This window comes from Centruroides vittatus, unplaced genomic scaffold (assembly GCF_030686945.1).
Source record: "Centruroides vittatus isolate TY-2023 unplaced genomic scaffold, ASM3068694v2 contig_199, whole genome shotgun sequence".
In the NCBI taxonomy this organism is placed as follows: Eukaryota; Metazoa; Arthropoda; class Arachnida; order Scorpiones; family Buthidae; genus Centruroides; species Centruroides vittatus.
The window spans coordinates 267670-287464 of record NW_027121224.1 but is presented as its reverse complement, the minus strand read 5'-3'; the positions used below and the strand labels follow the sequence as shown (position 1 = coordinate 287464).

Sequence of the window (19795 nt, the reverse complement as noted above, 5' to 3'; positions counted from 1 at the left end):
CTTTGTGAATTCTTACGGGCGTGTTAATTCCTCCCCGGTATCCTCAACTTGAAGATGTTACGAATATTCAACGTTGTTAACCTTGTTTATTTAATTGGATTAATTCTTGGTCAATGTTAAAGGAAGACTTTTTTAAAATATTAATTATATCTTGTGTCATACATTGCGAAAATTTTGTTATTTATATTCAAGGTTAAACATGGCGAGAAAGCATTTCCTTAATATCCTTCTAATATTCTTAAATATATTTAAAGGAGTAAATGTTGCGTGTTACAACTTACGGTCACAGTTTTCCCACTTAATTTTCTTTTTAAGATTTTATCGAAGTTCCTTTCAATTTCTTTTAATGGGCAATGATTAGATTTTCCATGTTTCATTTTTATAAACAAATTATAAAAGTTATTTATTTATTTTAGTTTATAGAACAGTTACAATTTATATTAACATATAAACAGAACATAAATAATTTTAAAGTTTATATGTGGGACAAAAATAAATAAAAACGAAATGAAATGTGAAGCTTGACTTGTGTCCAATTTTATTTTTTTTTAAATCGGGAAAAAATAAAACGAAATTACCTGACTAGTGACAAAAAACATCCGGTAAATTTAACAATTTTGTGCTTGGAGAATAAACGGGAACGTTTATGTCACGTAAGGAAATATCTATCCAAAAATTTAGATAGGAAGTTCGGTTACTGACTTTTCCGTTATTCCTAGTAAAAGAATCTTATCTAAAAATCTAAACTAAATTTTAAAGAAAAAAACTTATTTATAGCATGTATATGCATTATATTTTACGGCATAAAAAAAGTTAGAATATAAAATGATACCATGGAAATGATTATAAATAAAAGTAAGTAAAATATATATTAGATACTATTAAATTATAAACGTGTTTATTTATTTAACGAAATCTAGGAAATGATTATATAGAAATTCGATGTATACTTAATAAACTTTTATCCATATTTAACACGCCTTCGTAACGTGTTGTCGAAGGAGAAGCGTGATGCTAAGGTGGTCTTCAAACCTGTATAAGGTCTGTGACTTTTATACGCCTTCTTGACTTCTCCCTTTTCTGCTTTTGGCAAACACAGTATCTAAAGAAGAAAAATAAATATTCATTCGCGATAGAAAAAAAATCCAGACTTTATATGGAAGTAACAAGAAACCGCAGTTATGTCAACAAATCTGCAGTTTGTTATAGAAATGATTATTTAAAAGTTTAATCTGTTATATTTATTTTAACGTATTGACTTTCTTTCAATTTATTTAGTTACGAAATCCAATGAAAATGGTAAATATTTTTTCATTTCCAATATAGCTTATCATTGAAATATTGTGTTTTCGTACTTCCGCGTTCTTCCCTACCTGTACATCTTATTCTACCCCAAGGCTTAACCTACCATAATATTGATCTATTCACCTTAGGCATTACTTGTTTTACTTCATTTCGACGAATCACGATTTGGCTATCAAAGTCCTTTCATGATGTACAGGCAATAACGAACGACCTATCTATATTTTGCGATGGCATTATTCTTAAAGTGAGAATGACGCGACATATTCTATTATTACATCTATATCTGTAAACTGTGTATCATGTAATATAAATAAGCGATATTTAAAAATTTCAGATACAAATTTAGGTTTTTATTTATATATCTGATATCTAATTATATACTTGTTGATTTTATAATAAACAGAGAACGATAATACCTTCGTATCAATGAAAATAATTAAAAATTCTCATGCAGAGTGTGATGCAAAAATTCTTACGGTTCAAAGGGTTTATTTCGGTTCATATGTAGAATTACACTTTGTTTTCAATTCTCGTAAGTTAATTTTACGATCTTTTAACTGTTATTCACTCGCTTTGTCATGCATAAAGTAGCCCATTTTCATCCTCTTCACCGGATGCAATGTTCCACTTCATAGGAACACGTGTTATTCTTAGGTGAAAAATCACCTGTCTCTTTATGAATCCCCACGTAGAAAATGACTAATTATCAATTTATGAGACTGTATAGTTTAAAAATAAAAACTTGTTTTTATGTTAAAATTAAGTTAACGATCTTTAACCCTTTTAAAGAAAAAAATATGTAGTTTAGAAAATCTCCAAAATACTATGTTGATGCGTTCTGGTTCAGCGAACGTAAACCTCCGTCGAGCTGGGGTGGTTCTGCTAGTTGTACAAAGGTCATATTTAATTATCGTGGCTTAATCAACTTCCTGTCTTGGATAGTTTCTGCTCTTTCCAAACCTTACGTCTACAGGGGAAAAAAAACTGGATTTAAAAAAACGAACAAAACTCGACTATCAAAAATTTTTAAATATAAAAAAAATTGTTAGCACCACCGTGAAAGAGGAGTTGTAACATTCTTATTGTTGGTTGATAGGTTGAATAACTTGGAAAGAAGGGCGTTTACATTTACAGAAAGCAATTTTTCACTATCAACTCTATTTTATCTAGGAGTGGCATAGAGCTATAGTCTATGATTAGAGATACTTTATGAACTTATTCATACGAAAACGTTTCTATTTATTACAAAATCAGTTTATGTTATTGCAAGTATGAAAATGGTTCTTTCCTAGAAAATAATTTTTATAGCAACCAACTATGGATGAAAGAAATCACTATAAATAACTGAGCGAAGTTTATTCCAGTCTTACCTATACAATGCAACTCGGCTCTTGATTTAACCAATGAGGTCACAATAAGAAGGAAATGGCTTTCAAGGCCAAAATCAGGTAGAACAATTTATTTTAAAATTATTTTTTCTCTTTAACATTCAATAGCATGCCTTAAGAGGAGTTTAAAACATTGTATAAATTTTCATAAAGTGATTCTCTAGGCCAGTATTATTATTTACAAATTACACGAATTATTTTAATAATTCCATTTCTGAAATTAATAACTCGAAGATGACATTATATATTGTACTTAATAGGCGACTGTAATGCCTAGAACTATCCTAGCGACTAACAAAGTAAATAATGTATTTCTTAATAACCACTTAACTTTTATTTTGACTAACACATCCGTTTAAGTTAGTCAAACCGTTTAAATATGTTATAAACTTACAGTTTATTTTTATTTTCACTTTTATTTCATTATATAAACTTATTTATAAAAGTTGTCGGTATTAGCAAATATCATAAACAATTATGAATCACTTATTTGAAAAAATTCGTTTACTTAATTTTATTGCATAATTCTTAAATTGGTAACAGATTAAATCAGACAGATGTATAAAATATGTTGATAAATTTAATTTTTTAAAATATATTCAAGTTAAAACATTCCAATTTTTACGGTAGTGTAATGCGAATTAACAAGCAAGCTATAGAATTTCGTTATATTTTCTTTCATAATAATAATTATATATTATATTAATATTAGAAATTTAATTATAAATAATAAACTTTAATTTTATAACTGCTTATCAAGATACAGGCTGTCGTTTATTATACAATATTTCCTTTTATTTTTTTGTAGGGAGACACGATAATTATCTTAATTCTTCATATTTAGTTTCAATTTGATATGAAAATTTCAGTTATAATCATATTTCAACTTATTATTATATTTTTCCTTTTGTACGACCAAAGAATTAAAGCAATACCACTTTAACTTTTCTAATTCATTTAAAACAATTAAATTAAAAATTAAAAAAAAACTCTAGCCAAGTTTACATATAGTAAATCATTATTAAACTTGTTTTTTTTATTTTAATTAATTATTTGAAGTGATAATTATAAATTAATCATTTCAAATCAAACTAATAAAATTGGCATGGGCGTCTGCAGTGGAGCAAACGGGAAACTTGTCCCCTAGTGTCGTGTAAAAAATTCCACAAATTATAATCGTAAAAGTCATTGAGATATGTAATCTTACACCCTCGACCATGGAACGTTTTCTCTGTCCTTTTGTATTGATGCAATACTGTATTCTATAATCAACTTATGGAAGAAAAAGCCCAAACAATTAAATAATAAAACAGAAATGTATTGATGTAATTACTTGTCCCCAAGCTTTGTCCCTCTAAAATTTTTTGACGATTCCCATGATCACCGGTACGAAATAAAATTAAAATTTTATATAATTCTTACAACGTTACTGACAGATTAAAAAAACTGTAGTTATTGAAATCCCATGAAAAATATTGCTGATCGTATTTTGAGTTAATACTTTTATGCTTACATATATCAAGAATTTTGCATTATTCCAGATGAATCTATGAATCTTCTAATGTTAAATATATAATTCAAAATAATTTATAACAGGGAACCTAAATAATATCCTCAGTAGAATGTTTGCATGCTCAGGATGTAAGACAAGTAATGAAATTTCTTAAAGAATGTTATAAAATTGTTTTTAAGAGCGACGCAAAGTCGATTTATTATATTTTTAAAAATCTTTATAAAGAGAATATAAATTATATAAAAATAAATTTCGTATAAGTGTATACGAAATTTGTTTTTATATAATTTGCCTGTTGTTACACATTTCCACATATCAAATAAATGGTTATAGTTACTCAACAGCTATTGATATTGCAATATTTAGTACGAACGTTTAGAAATTCATCTATTACTTATCACGTGTAAAAATGTTATGTGACGTTAAAAGTAACAAGTAAAACCAGTATAGTTTGCAACATAATATATTTAGACTATTTTTATTAGGTTATTCTACCTCTTATAAAAATTTTATATATTATATTATTAATATCACACGAAAGCATTCATGAAATTCTAATGGAATTAAATACTTGTAATACACGATATCCATTCATATAGATTCCTTCTGATTTATATTGATATAAGGTATTGATAGTTGTGGCGGATCCAGAAATCCAAACTGGGCTAACACAAAAGTTAAATAATCATAAATATGTTTTATTAACAAGCGCAAAACGATTGCATTGCAGGACTGGCGATGTTTGACATCAAAAATACTTTTAAAAATAACGTTTCGAAGTTCGAACAAATGAATTTCTATTTTTATTTTTGTCTATGGAGAATGCTGAAGTCCTTGTAGCTCCATTGATCCGCTCCTGATGGCTGGAAAGAACATTTAAAATAAACACTTGCATTTAAGCATTTAGTAGCATATTTTAGAAAATATAAAACGATAAATTGGTCTAATTTTATATTCAAATAGCGCCATTTATACTGTTGTAAATGTTTCAGCGTGAAATGAGCTACGAATTAGATCAAAATATGCGAGAAAATTAATTATACAGTTTACACCATACTGGCCATGAAGAGTTTGATCATATAACTAGGCCATTTATTAAGGATTATGAATCCCTTAATTGAAGTAATTTAGTAAAGAAATCATTATCGAATATAGGAGAAATTCTTTGTATCAGCATAACTAATCTGCTATTTGGCTGACAGCCAGCATTTTATTTATCCGAATACACACTAAACGTAATAATTGTAAGAGAAAAATTATAATACTTTTGTTTAATAAAATATAATATAAAGAATATTTTCCTTTTCATTTTAATTATATTTTTGAGATAATAAATATGCATATAAGCAATAAAGATAGCAGAGTTTAATATGATTAATCAGTTTTATGATCATTTTATGATATCGAATTTATAATTTGTAACTAAATATTAAATGCAACGAAATTTATTTTTGATAATTTGATTATATAGAGTGACTAGAAAACCTAAAATCCAAGCATTATTAAATTTATTTAAACAAAGTAACTTTACGTGCACAGTTAAATGATTAATGTATATGTAGATAAAACATTGTAGATTTTGAAAATGTTTTCTACTTTATCTAAACATAGCCAAATTTTATTTGATACTTTTTACGAAATTTTTCGGATTTAATGTTTTAAAACCTTTGCAGTATTCATAAAATAATCGTCTTTTTTATATACCGTTCGAAAATTTTGCTTTAAAGCGATTTATTGCTTCTATGATTAGATTGAATTGATGGAATAAAACAACGTGACACACGGGCAATCTGCCAAGGGGAGGTGACTTTCGGGAGGACTTTCTGTGGGAAATTGACCCCCACAAAGTGTTAGACACTTGGAAAACTCCACGTGGCCAGCCCATTGGCAAGGCTCGAACCCAATGTTCAGTGGTTTTATTCACCCAGCCGCAGGTGGGCTATTTTAAATTGTTAAATATATCTTACAATTAAAATATTTTATTTTCATATGTAACAATTTGCGTTGTAATTTTGTCGAGTATAAATATATTAATTCATTGCTGTACGAAAATGGTCGTGAGTGAAGAGAATTTTAATACTCTTGACTGTAGCCTGTAGTTTGTAAGGGAAATAAAAATGAGAAGTTTTTCTATCAGCAAACTTTATCCAGAAGAAAATATAATATATAATATAAACAAAACAAATATTCTTAAAAAAATAATTATTAAATATCGGAACTACATTGAATTCCCATCCCCATTAGTTCCGGCATTCTATGAAATTATGGTAAGGTAACCTTCAATCAGATCTACTACAAACGAGATCTTCAACTACAAGAGTTCAAAAAATACTTTTATTTATATTTTTCCGGAAAGAAAAATAGGCGGGATTTTCTAATATAAGATTGAATTATAAATAAAAATATTACTTTTTAAATAAAATTAAATACTTTAAATTATTTAATTTACAGTATGTCAATCTTTTTATGTCTGTATGAAGTAATTTTTAAAGACAGAGATATTATTTTAAGTTAAATTACGTATAGACTGTCTAGTATACGCACCTTTTAAACAATTGTATGGCTTAAAATTTTTCAAATACTTAACACAGTATATTATTTATTTATTTCCTTATTAAAAATTAAAGCCATAACATAACATTTAAAACTATTAATATGCTTTAACAAGACTAAATAATTTAAATAAGTCGATTTCTTAGCTCAATTTTCGTTTACTTGAATTTTTACAAATATACTGTGGTAAAAATCAAGGGAGTACGGCCATGGACTACTAAAGGATAATACGAACAACAGTTATTTAATAATAGAAAATTTTATTTTAATGAGAGAGGAGATTCACAGAGAGCAAAGACAAATGAATTACACCAAACAGCTGACAACGAATAACCACAATCAACATCCCACACAAAGAGTGACGCACAGAACTTTCAATTTATTGTTTTCCTTTAAAGACATATAATTCGTTTATGTCAATAAGAATATTGCATCTTTGAACTTCAGTACCTACTGAACTCTAGCATGTGCTGCTGTACTGTACATAATTTAGATTTTAGTACTTTATAATACTGTACTGTGAATAGGAAAATTTTTCTATGTGTGTTTTTTCTGGTTAGGTTTTTATCTCATAGACTAGATGAAACTTAAAAAATTAACAATAATAAGATAACAAAGCTTTAACTAAACTTTGTGCTCCTTTATTTATAATTTAGAAGTAAAGATAAATTAAATTTAAAAAACAAAATCCGTTTTTCTTATCTATATTACAAATGTAAACTGTAAAATGATATGCCAAGGCAAACTTGACTCTCATAACGAGTCTGGATAAGCAGATAATATATGCGCGATTTCCGGAAAATTATAAAAGATAAATAAATTATTTTCCGGGAAGAAACCTTGACAAAGTAAAACCTCATAAAAAAAATCTGCAAACCTTAAAGATTGAGTGTATATGTACGGTATATATAATTCTGAAATAATCTAAAAAATAAAGTCTAGATTTTATTCGTAAAATTCCGAAAAGATTTAATAATAATACTTTATATATTTAATTGAAATCTTATCTCTAGATTTTATTTTTTAGATTACTTCAGGAATAAAAATAATACATATTTCTGAATGTTAAGGGATACTGTATCTTGTACTGTACAATGTGCAGTACATTTTGAAGTTTCAAGACTGAATCCATTAAAAGTGCATAAAATATCCTTATAATGAAGTCAATTCAGAGCATCGTAAACATAGTTTCTCTCTATAAACTCATTCCCGTATAAATCGCATTGGGCTGGATTTCCACTTTAAATTAATATAATGCGTAAATGAAACATTACTATTTTTTAAAACGACTAATTGTTTCAGTACGTTAGTATCTGATAGTCTATCGGTTATTTGAGAGAACGTATAATATATATGTGAAAATTCAGTCTTTGAAATTTTATAGTGTAGAGATTATTGTGGTTGTTTGTGATGATAGAGCAAAGCGCAAACAAATTTTATCTCAAGTTGCATAAATACGCGAATGAAATCCATAAACTGATATAAGAAGTGTACGGTCTTTGGAGATTCATTTTACATATTTTTGAAGAGATTTTCAGATATTAATGGCAAATAAAAAACGCCTTAAACAATTAACAACGATTCTAATTTTAAAAGTCAGTTTTGGAAGAAATTGTGTGTATCGTCAAATATTTCTTACGATGACGGAGACTCAATTTAACATCAATAAAGAACAATTAGTAACGTTTCAACGGAAGATTTAGGAGAATGAAAGATTTGAATTAGGTTCGTTCCGTACTGTTTAACTGACGAACAAAAAAAGCTTTTTGGACTTGCAGCAGAAGTTTATTTAGTTGGTTAATCATGATTATTTTTGACTCGATGTTATCGTAATGGGTAACGAAACATAGAGCTTTCAATATGATTTATAAACAGACCATGCATTGAACGGCGATTCCGAAACACAAAAACTTTCTATTTCAAAAATAAAAAGCAAAAGTATTGTTGACAGGATTCTTTGATAGCAAAGAATTCACAAAGAATTTGTTCCGCCAAGTTACACAATATAAGTAGTATTATCTGCAAGTTTTAGATCGTTTGACTTAAAGAATTTGTCAACTAAAGTTTCAGTTTGAAAAATGAAAGAAAGAAAGCAAGTTTTTGCTGCTTTGACATTGACTATTATCATGTTTTTCAAGAACGTTTAGACAAAGCAGGATATTGCGGAATTAAATCATACTTTTCGATCTATTTCTCATAGAATGTTTCTTTTTTCCAAAATAAAATTGATGCCAAACAGCAGAATTTGAGATATAGATAGGATATATAAGTTATGCAGTATATTATCTTCTGTATCCTCAAATCCTGCATCTCTGCATGGCCTTGAGCGCTCAAGGACACGCAAAGAAGCTTCACACGTTTCACCACTTATTTTCTTGACGGTGTTCGCTTTCCTTTGAATATTTTAGCTGGACAAAAATGTTTTGTACTGATCTCGAGAAACTCTATAATTATATAATTTAAACTATGCCGTTATCTTTCGTAAGATCCATGACAGAGATGTATCCGAGGAGAGTACTTATGGTATTGTAGCACCTCTTGACATGAAAGCAATCATATTTGTTACTTTAAAATAAAAATAAATATAATAATTCATATCTCATGACTTCAATTATGTAAGATTATGTAACTAAAGTAATTCGAAGGTAAATGAATGGCATTCTCCGAAAAATGTTAGAGAATAAGTGCCCTGGTCTCTCCGAATCTACTGTATCTTGAGCAACACCCATATTCTCAGAATCCTGGATACGTCACTGATCCAAGAAAGGATTTGCCACATGAGAAGGAGGATTGGGGTGTATTGCGTCTAAATTAACGAATAGTCCACTACAATTTACATCAATTTCAGTATAATTGTATTTAATTATGACATAGTAGAAGTGAGACATTGCCTAGTGCAATGTTTCTGCTTACACTGTATGTGGAATTCGACTATTATGTAACAAATATACTTTTAGCTGTACTATAATCAAGTTTGTTTTTGTTTATTATATATTATCTATAATCAAAAATGCTGTCAAAAATGTAGGTAAATACTACTTAAAATCCTGCTCGTAATTTAAAAAAAAAAAAAAAATAATAATAATAAGAAAAGAGAGAATGAGAATACTTTCTGTAAGTAACTGTTCTCAACAATAACTATCTATAGAGAATGTTATTTTATAAGAGCAATAAATTTCAAAATAAGAAAGTCGAGAAACAAATTATGAAGGATTAAATCTATATAAATAAAAATGTACATGTTCGTTTGTTCCTAATAACTAATCTCCGAAAATTCTTCACCGATTGCTTTGAAATTTTGACACAACGTTGCATTCGAATACGCGCGTGTTTTTATATAATATAGATGTCGAAATCCCCCCGCGGGGGAGAGGGACAAAATTAAGGCTTAAAGTGAAGAATTGTGCTTCTTACTATTTTAGATGCGGTTTTTTGCGTTTTTCATTGCGTTTTAATAGGGTACGTCAAGAGAATGTACACTAAGAAGGGATTTTTCGAAAATTCCCCCCAGCGGGAGAAGTGTTATACATTTATAATAAATACATTTTGAGGCCAAACAACGCGTGGCGGGTACTGCTAGTATATAATAAGAGAGTACAGTTCAAAGTCATGCAATATTTAACTATGTTTTATCAATTAACATACTATTGTACCAACTTTCAAAACTTTGTCGTCAGCATAGAAAATTAACATGTACAGTATTTTGATTTTAAGGGAAGTTTGCAATTTCAGCATTCTGACTCATCACGTTATGATAACGTTAGAGAAAATTGGTTGGCTGATTGAATGAAATTTAACTAATTAAACGACCATTAAAGTTTGTTTCTTTTTTACTTTCCTGGCTGTTATATATAACAGAGGAAAAGTATGGCAATCGGTCAAAAGATGATTCCTCCAGATTTTTACATTTTTAGATTCAGGGAACCTTAAAAGGTCGAAAAATGAAAAAAAAAAAAAAAAAAAAAGGTTTTTTCTGTATGTATGGTTGTTTGCGTGTATGGAGGAACACGATTTTGTTCACTCTCTTTGAAGCTTAATAACTCTTGTGCTTTTTATCGAAAATTTCTGAAATTTTGCAGGGAGGTTTGTGTATTAGGATGATTATTGCTATTAAATTTTGGGGTTAAAGATCGACGGGGTGGAGAGATAAAGGGGGTCGTGTTTATATCTAGACTTAGTGACGATTTTACTAGTTATTAGTAATTATAATTTTTTTAAAAAATAAAATTCATCCCTACCCTCAAAATTAAGCTTTTTGCCATTTTATAATAGCTAAAAATACAAAAAGCTTTTAAGAATAAAATATTATAACAGATGGCTGCACTAAATGTCTCCGAGAAAGTTAAGCAACTCGTTGCTGGATTTTTAAAATACTTCTCGTAAAACATTTTCATTTCCTACTTTAAAATCTTTAATAAATTATGAATTTTTACAGAACAATAGAACAAATGGAATATAATTACATTAATAAATAATAGTTTGTATGCATGATATCACAATCGACAATTGTTAGTTAATTATTAGTAATAATTAAAATTAATATTAGAAAACTAATAATATAATAAGGATAAAATATTTTTATTATTAACGCCAGTCTTCACAAAATAAGCTTAAATGTTGATTTACGAAAATAAGTGACTGCAGTACTTGAATATGTCAAATATAACTTTTTAAAATGTCCCGATTTTATTATTATTTTTATTTAAGTTATATTTTCAACAGTTTTTATCTCTTATTGATGACAATATTCTTTTATCAAAGATATCATCTATAGTAAAAACATGCTTGTATAAAAAATACCTTCATAATAAATTAAGAATAAGCTATTTTTTAAAAATCAAATAGATCTAAAACTATATTCACGTGTATTTGAAAAGAAGAAAGTGAATATAGGTCTAAATAATTACTCCGATAATTTTCCAAATATATGAAAATGAATGATTTACAGACCTCTTATCTTTTATTTATTTAATGATATGAATATTAAATTCGCAAAAGAGATTAATAATATAATCTGGAACAGGGCCACATCATCGGTTATACGCAAGAAATTTCGATTTAATGAAAGCCATACTTTATTTCAGAATTTTATTATTTCATTTTATCTCTGAATTAAAGCCATTATGAAGCCTTATAAAGCCTATTTTGAGGAAATCATATGTTTTTTTTTTTGTAGTTTGACATAACAATAATAGTATATCATAAACATATGCAGCTTACATCAAATAAATTATTTTAAATTTCAAATAAATAATATAACTTTATGAAACCATAAAAGAAGTTTAAATGACAAAATTTTCCTTAGGTTATAATTTTTAACAATGCGACATTTTGAAGAAAAGTAATACTGAAAGTCTTCTACCCATAAATCCATTTCTATTTATTTTTATATAAAGATTAGATTAATTTCATGGCAAGTTAAACATCTCAATTATTTTTATGTGAATAGTTGAGATTTTTAAATGAATAATGTGATAAGATATCCCTGTTTAAAATCACATAATATTATCTTAAAACTGTCAGAAACTTCCTCAAATACGTGAATTTAGGCTTATGAAGGCTATTATACAAAGGAATGAATCAAATCTCTTAATTACAATTGTTCAATGAATTGCTTGAATAATTGCAACAAACGAAAAATTAGATCAACGATTAAAATATAATTTAACGAAATTTCGTTAGTTTTCAATTAAAACCAATTTATTTTCTCCCAGTTAAAAGACTTATTGCTCCGAGATTAGTAAACAATTATTATAATTTATTTGCGATGCATGTGTGAAATCTGGAAGTTAAGAACCTAAATTTCTAAATTATTTCACTCCTGTTATACAACGGCTTAATCAACAAAATTCCGTAACCGAGAAAATGTTGACCCTTGACTGGCAACAATCGTCCCCTAACTGTCAATAAGCCATTGTTCCGTCGCAGCATCTAGATCAACTTGCACGATAATTTACAGTTAGCGTCCGAATTCGTCATTTTGTTTTGAATCCCGGGAACACCTATGGCCCTAATTGTAATCCACTGTCGATCATGTGACCGATTTTCTCATCAAGAATCTATAAAAGACGCTTCCTTTCCCCTTGGGGCTCTCCGATCGTCTCTCCATTACGAAGTGCACTGCGCCATCGACCGAACACGAAAGTTTCTAAGTTTCTAAGTTTTTAAGTGCCATTGTCCAGTCAGCGAGTTTCTAAGGTTCTACGTGCCACCGTCCAATTAACTGACTCTCCGTCATCCCGAAGATTATTATCACTTCTGAGTGAATATTTACCTACTGGGACATTCACCAGACTCCGTCTATTACGGAATTTAAAGAGGTATGAACGAATATTTGTAAACTCTCTCTCTCCGTCCCCCCTTTGTATATGAGGGTAGAAGTGTAGTTTTGTTCGTTTCGATTTTAATAAATCTTGTTTTGTTATAAAATGGTGTCTTTCTTGACTGTCGGCTTCGCCTTATCGTCGACCCCATCCTTCCTCCTCCTCCACTCGCGTGACGCGTAACGCGCCGTCAACGTAACAGCCATCCTTGACAAGTGAGTCGCCGGAAAGGGAGGTACGACTTCCTCTTACCTCCCCGGGATCTCACACATGCAAATATGTGAACTTCAGCTGTTAAAATGTAGAAAATAGACTTTTGTTAATTTGATAGTTTAGCTTGGATTGATTCATTAACGTAAGGCACTTAGTAGTGCCTAGGCCTACTAAGTGCCTTACACTAAGGCCTATTAAGAGAGAAAACAAACATTATAAAAGACATAATAAAACATATTGTAGAAATTAAAATAAAAAAAAATGATCTTTCGGTTAAACTTATCTATTGTATAAATGAAGACCAAATGAATATTTGCTTTTATTTTGTATAATAGAAGCAAAATATTTATTTTTATTAAACACTGTTTTGTTATTGAAAAATAAATTACTTCTTAATTAATTTTAAGAATAATTTGTGGATAAATATTTTGTCCTCTTGGCAGATTGTTTGATTTAAACTTTATAAATCAATCAGATGAGAAGATAAAAATAAATTCAGATAAAAATAATTTTATGCTTCATTTAATACACAAACAAATGTGTTAGTTTTTGTGAGAGTTTCAACGAGAAACCAGAATTTCAAATTGATTAAATTACATTTATTTAAAATCAGTTATTTCATATTTTAAGTTTTCTTATCGTATTTTTCCATTAGATTCCTCACCAAAGATTCTCTTGTCTCATTTATAATATCAATAAAATCTCTTTACAAGTAATTCATACAATTGTAGAAAAGTATAAAAGATTCTGAATAGTTTTTGTAAAATAATTTCAATTTTTTATAAAATGTTACCATTAATAAAAACGTTATTATTCAATTTGTATTTTTAAAAAACATTTTCAAATTTGCATCGTTCCTTATAAATATATATTTTAATTTTTAATGAAGGGATTAATTATAATTAGACTATATAGTATATATACAACAAACTTATATGAACATATAATCTACTTTATAAACACTTTTTATTGAAATTTTAAAAGTTAAAACATATATACGTAATTGTAAAATGGATTTGAATATGTAACATAATAAACCTTTATATCCTCGAATAAAAATCCTGTATCTGATGAATTTTGAATAAAAAAATGACACATAATCTATATGTGTTAAGTCGAAATGACTATTGAAAAGACAATACCAAATTACAATTATAAAATTCTAACAAAGAAAATTCAGGTTATTGCTATTAAACAACAATATTAAAAGAGAATTTGCGAAATTGTAGATTTTTTTTTCAATTTAAAAGATGAATAACATTTAAAATCGTGTGAAATTTTCTGCTATCACTTAACAGTTAAATTATATTTCGAATTACAAAGCAGATAATTAACTAGTTTGTTAATGAAAATGTTTATTCACGTTTAGAAAAAGAAAAGAGAAAATCATGGTTCTTTTGTGTTACATAATACATTATTTTCAGTGAAATAATCTTACTAGATGATATCTTTATTTACAATAGTAACGTGATGCAATATAATATAATTTACAATAGTATCGAAAATTAATTTTATTGTTTAAAAATAATAGTTGATATAATGCTTTGAATTATTCATATCACCAAAGCTTTGCTTTGAAATAATACTGCTGGATGAATAAAACCAATTAAAATTCAATATTAATTAGCTTTTGTAATAATGCTCTTATGCACTAATAATTAATCTTAGGTTATCTTATATTAATAAATAACATTTCATATTATCCATAAATTCTTCTATATACTGTAAAAAAATTTGAATATTTATAACATTACGTAATAATATAATTTCCAAATTCAGACATTAATTTGAATTAAGTCTAAATTTAGACTTAATAAATGTTCAAATGTTATTTATACTTGAATAAAACACTTTATTAAGACACAGTATATAGAAGAATTTATGGATACTATTAGTGATTGAAGGAAAAATGAAGTGAAATCGTCTTGAACTATATTACACTGTAGAACTAATGATTCGTTTACAGCAATGTTAGTCAATTTTTCATTAAGAATTACTTACTAAAGTCTTTTTACACAATAGTTTTGTAATCACCCTCTAATAAAATTTAAGAATAACATTATTTGTTCACGATATTTAAAATTAACTATGTATTTACTTATTTGTTATACATTTGCCAAAGCCCTTTGCGGGATTTTTAAAAGAATGAGGTTTTAAAAAACACATTATGTTTTTATAATGTAGTTCATTCGTTTTTACAATATATACACTGTATATAGAGTAACACAATATCGTAGACTAAGGAGGAACTGAACGGGTACAAAATAAATACAGGTTATACACACTATACTGTTTATTTTAATTTTTTAATTCTTTCCAAATGGAAGGGGTTAAACCCCCAAAATCCCCGGAAGCACGTGTGACTTTCCTGACAGATGTAATCCTAATTTTTTTTTCTTTCTTATCAAATTCTCGGTCCAAATAAACCTATTGTCTCTCTTTAAGGATCGATATTACCTCATTGAGAAATACTAGTATGGAGTATAAGGCTTTTCAGTATATACGCGGTACGATCCAAAAGTTCGGGGACTGCAGTAATCTATGACAACAAAAGCCTGTATTTGAAGTTACAGCGTATGAAATGGATTCTACCAAACCACCTCTACGTGTTCAGGTTAATTTCACCCATATCGCGTGATTAAACTTCGAGCGCTGCTATTTTTTTCCGAAGATGCGAAGACCTTTGCTCTGCGACGTAATAAAAGTGGAGTTTCAAGAACAACCTCCAACATTTCGATTTCGCCATGGTAGAATCACCGTACACCTTTCTTAGCAATTTTAAAGTCTCCGTAGATGTTTTACCTAAACGCTGACAAAATTTAATGTTGGAGGTTGTTCTTGAAACTCCACTTTTATTACGTCGCAGAGCAAAGGTAACTATCTTCGGAAAAAAATAGCAGCGCTCGCGGTTTAATCACATGATATGGGTGAAATTAACCTGAACACGTAGAAGTGGTTCGGTAGAATCTATTTCATACGCTGTAACTTCAAATACATGCTTTTGTTGTCATAGATTACTGCAGTCTCCGAACTTTTGGATCGTACCACGTATATATATATATATATATATATATATATATATTATATGTATATATATATATACAAATATATATATATATATATATATATATATATATATATATATATATGTACTTTTCGAATGTATATATATATATATACATTCGAAAAGTAAACATTACAAATTCATATAAGTACATACGACGTCGCATAACAATTTTTGTTTTTTTACAATTTCAAATTTCTTGCAAAACTGCCGGAAACTTCAAATATATTGTAATATCAGTAGTTTAAACATGTCTTACAATTTTTTAAATATATATTACTTATATATTAATTTCCACTTTGTAATAAAGACGAAACTATTTTTATTCGTTTACGTAGACAAATGAATATCTGCTTCTTTCTTATTCAAGGAAAGACTTTAAGAGAATCTTACTTTCATCCACTGTAACCTTTAATTTAAAAATTAAACATAAAATTATGAAAGAATATAAAATGATCACTAAATTATTTTTTCAGTTTTTATAGAAAATTAAGATAAACTGAAGATAAATTGGCCTCATAAATGATATGAAGAACAGTTATAAGATTCCCAGTGATATGTCAGATAATAATTGTTCAGAAAAATTATATAAATGTTTCACTAATAATTTATAAAAATTTAATTTATCTTTATTTAAATTTAATAGTTAAATTTATTACAAAAAAATTCAAAGAAATAATGAATCGATTAGATAAAATAAATTAAAACGAACGGATTTAGGAAATGAGTCATTTCGAAATATGCGTGTAAAGGTTACATATGTATACATATACTGTATTAATATTATATAAATATATTTATTACTACTTTCAAGGCTAGAGTTAGAGTTGTTGTGGCATAAGCTATAACAATTATAACATACTCTTCCCCATTATATAATGATAAGGTAAAAATGTAAGGCTTTAGCTACAAACTTATAACGCGAGGCCCTAAACTTTACCATGTTTAAGCCACGTAAAGACCAAGATATGTGCAAAGTCGACCCTGACTACTTTACTCTAACATAAAACTTTTCTTAAATAATATATTATAATAATTCTGTTTTTTAAAAATTGAAGTTTTATATGACTATATTTTGAAAATTTTATTTGTTTGAAATCTTAAGTCAATGTAAGTTATTTAATTTTTGTAATATATTTTCATTACTGTATGTAGGTTATTGGCATCATATGCATGGGATGTGGTTCACCAGTTAAAATAAATTATGCTCATTTTTTTATGTTCGTCGTTGTTATTTGCTTCCTCATCACATTTCTTCTTTGTTTTGCATTTCTCATAAGTTTGAAAGACATTACACAAAAGCTTCCTTGGATGGAAGGAGTAAGTAAATTTTTTAGTAATATAAAATGAAAATATATTTTACTTTATATCTAATTTATTTACATTTATTTTTATTATATTAATTTTTTAAATAATCTTTACAGGAATTAATTTATACGGGCATTGCTACAATTTTATATTTTATTGCTGCTGTTGTTCAACTTGCTATGACTGTTGAACAGGATAATAAATATTTTCTTAACCCTTTGAAGTATATTGGAGTCTATGATGCTTACATTGCTGCTGGAGTAAGTTTTGAAATTAGACTAATTTCATAATGTTTACAGAACATGAAATTATTCCTTAATAATATACAGATTTACGAATAATATAGTAAATCTGTGTATGTTATTGAGCAATAATCAAATAATAATACCTTTATATGGAAGGGCTAGGTAAATAGTCTTACTTTTGCAGATTTGTATATTTTTGTTAAAATACAAAACAGTATTAAAATTTTAAAATAGAAAATACAACGGAAATGAAACAATCACACGCTGAAGGAGCAATTTAAAAAAGTTTATTTAAACACAGAAAGAAACTGGTCAACGAGTAGCTCGAATGATATCATAACAATATCCAATCTCTGGCTACACCTTGCGCAGCATGTCAAGATCAACTTTTGCACAGGAATCATTTATTCTTTGTTTCAACTCTTCCATTGTTGTCAGCAGCGGGGAACAGACACTTAAATCCCCATAGAAAAAAATCCAGGGCATCATATCTGGTGATTTGGGCAGCTATGTCAAAGGGCCTCCACGTCCAATCCAATATTGAGCCAAATGTTGATCGAGGTACGACCTCACGTCGCTGTGGAAGTGAGATGCAGTCCTATGTTTCTCGGAACACCATGTTCTGAATATACTTTTCTAATTGAGGCTGCTCAATGAGAGGTTGATTATGATGTCATTCGAGTTACACATTTAACTTGACCAGTTTCTTTCTGTGTGTAAATAAATTTTTATGCTGTTCTTCCAGCTCGCGTTTGTTTCATGTATGTACAGGTACAGACAACCTTACAGACTCTCTGAGTAATCAATTTTCAAAATCGAAAAAATGAAGTATGTATTTTTTAAATATAAGTCTTATATATATATTACATATCTACTAAAAGTACTGTACATCATATACTGTATTTCATTAAATAATACTATAACAAAATTAATTAATTTTATTTATTTGAAATAATTATTTAACATGTTGTACTTTAAAATCGGTATTACAAATACTGTATTGCCAAATATGCGTATTATGGTAAAAATTCTAGTCAATTTCTTCAGATTTTATAATAATTTCGTTATGTTTTGAAGATTTTACGAAATTAATTGTAAAATTTTGTTTTTCACGAAATTTTGAAATAGAAGTTAATTTCAATATTTCTAGTTAAGAATAATATAATATACAAGTGTACAAATATATGCTACTTTTGAAACAAAGAAAAATTTGATTATTATAATTTTTGATAGAAGTTACAAGAAATACTTTAGATATAATTTACATTTCTTCCGTTTAATTAATTATGAAAAATGTGATTCATAAAACACGAGGAAGGAAAGTGATCATTATTTCATTATTCATCAACCTTCAATAAAATATTGGATTAATTTAATACTTAAAGTCAATTTTCGTCTTTATCCAGTAAATAAAAATACAGTGCTTAAAAATACAGCTCCATGCAAGTACAAGAATACAGACTTTTTATTAAAATTATTAAAAAAATGAGAGAAAAATATAAATGTTTTACGCTTAAAAATATTTTTTCAATTTATAGTACAATTTATTTACAGTTTAAAAAAACATATAACTAATAATTCTCATTTTGAATTGTTTATTTATTAATTTAACAAATTATTATTGTTATAATCTTTATATTCTAGCAGAAATGCTCGATGATACCCGGACAAAAACTAAGAACAAACATTAAAATGAAAATCATATTAAAAGTTTGGCAAAAATAGCCAAACTTTTAAAATGGTTTACATATATAGTATCGCAATAAACATTACCATTTCAATGTTTACTGCGATACTCGGGTGATACGGAATGGCCCAATTTTATTGGCAAGTAGATATAATTTATTTTTTCCCAAAGTTTTTAGTCTATATATAACATAACA

At 27.7% G+C, this 19795-nt stretch overlaps 1 protein-coding gene across 1 annotated transcript in view; it reads left to right on the top strand.

Moving 5' to 3' along the window:
* The window catches only part of LOC136970444 (CKLF-like MARVEL transmembrane domain-containing protein 8), a 31656-nt gene that overhangs the window by 10619 nt on the left and 1242 nt on the right, over positions 1-19795 (top strand). The window contains exons 3-4 of the mRNA XM_067264875.1: positions 17515-17679; positions 17784-17927. Coding sequence (XP_067120976.1) covers positions 17515-17679; positions 17784-17927 — 309 coding nt within the window. The remainder of the gene's footprint in view (positions 1-17514; positions 17680-17783; positions 17928-19795) is intronic.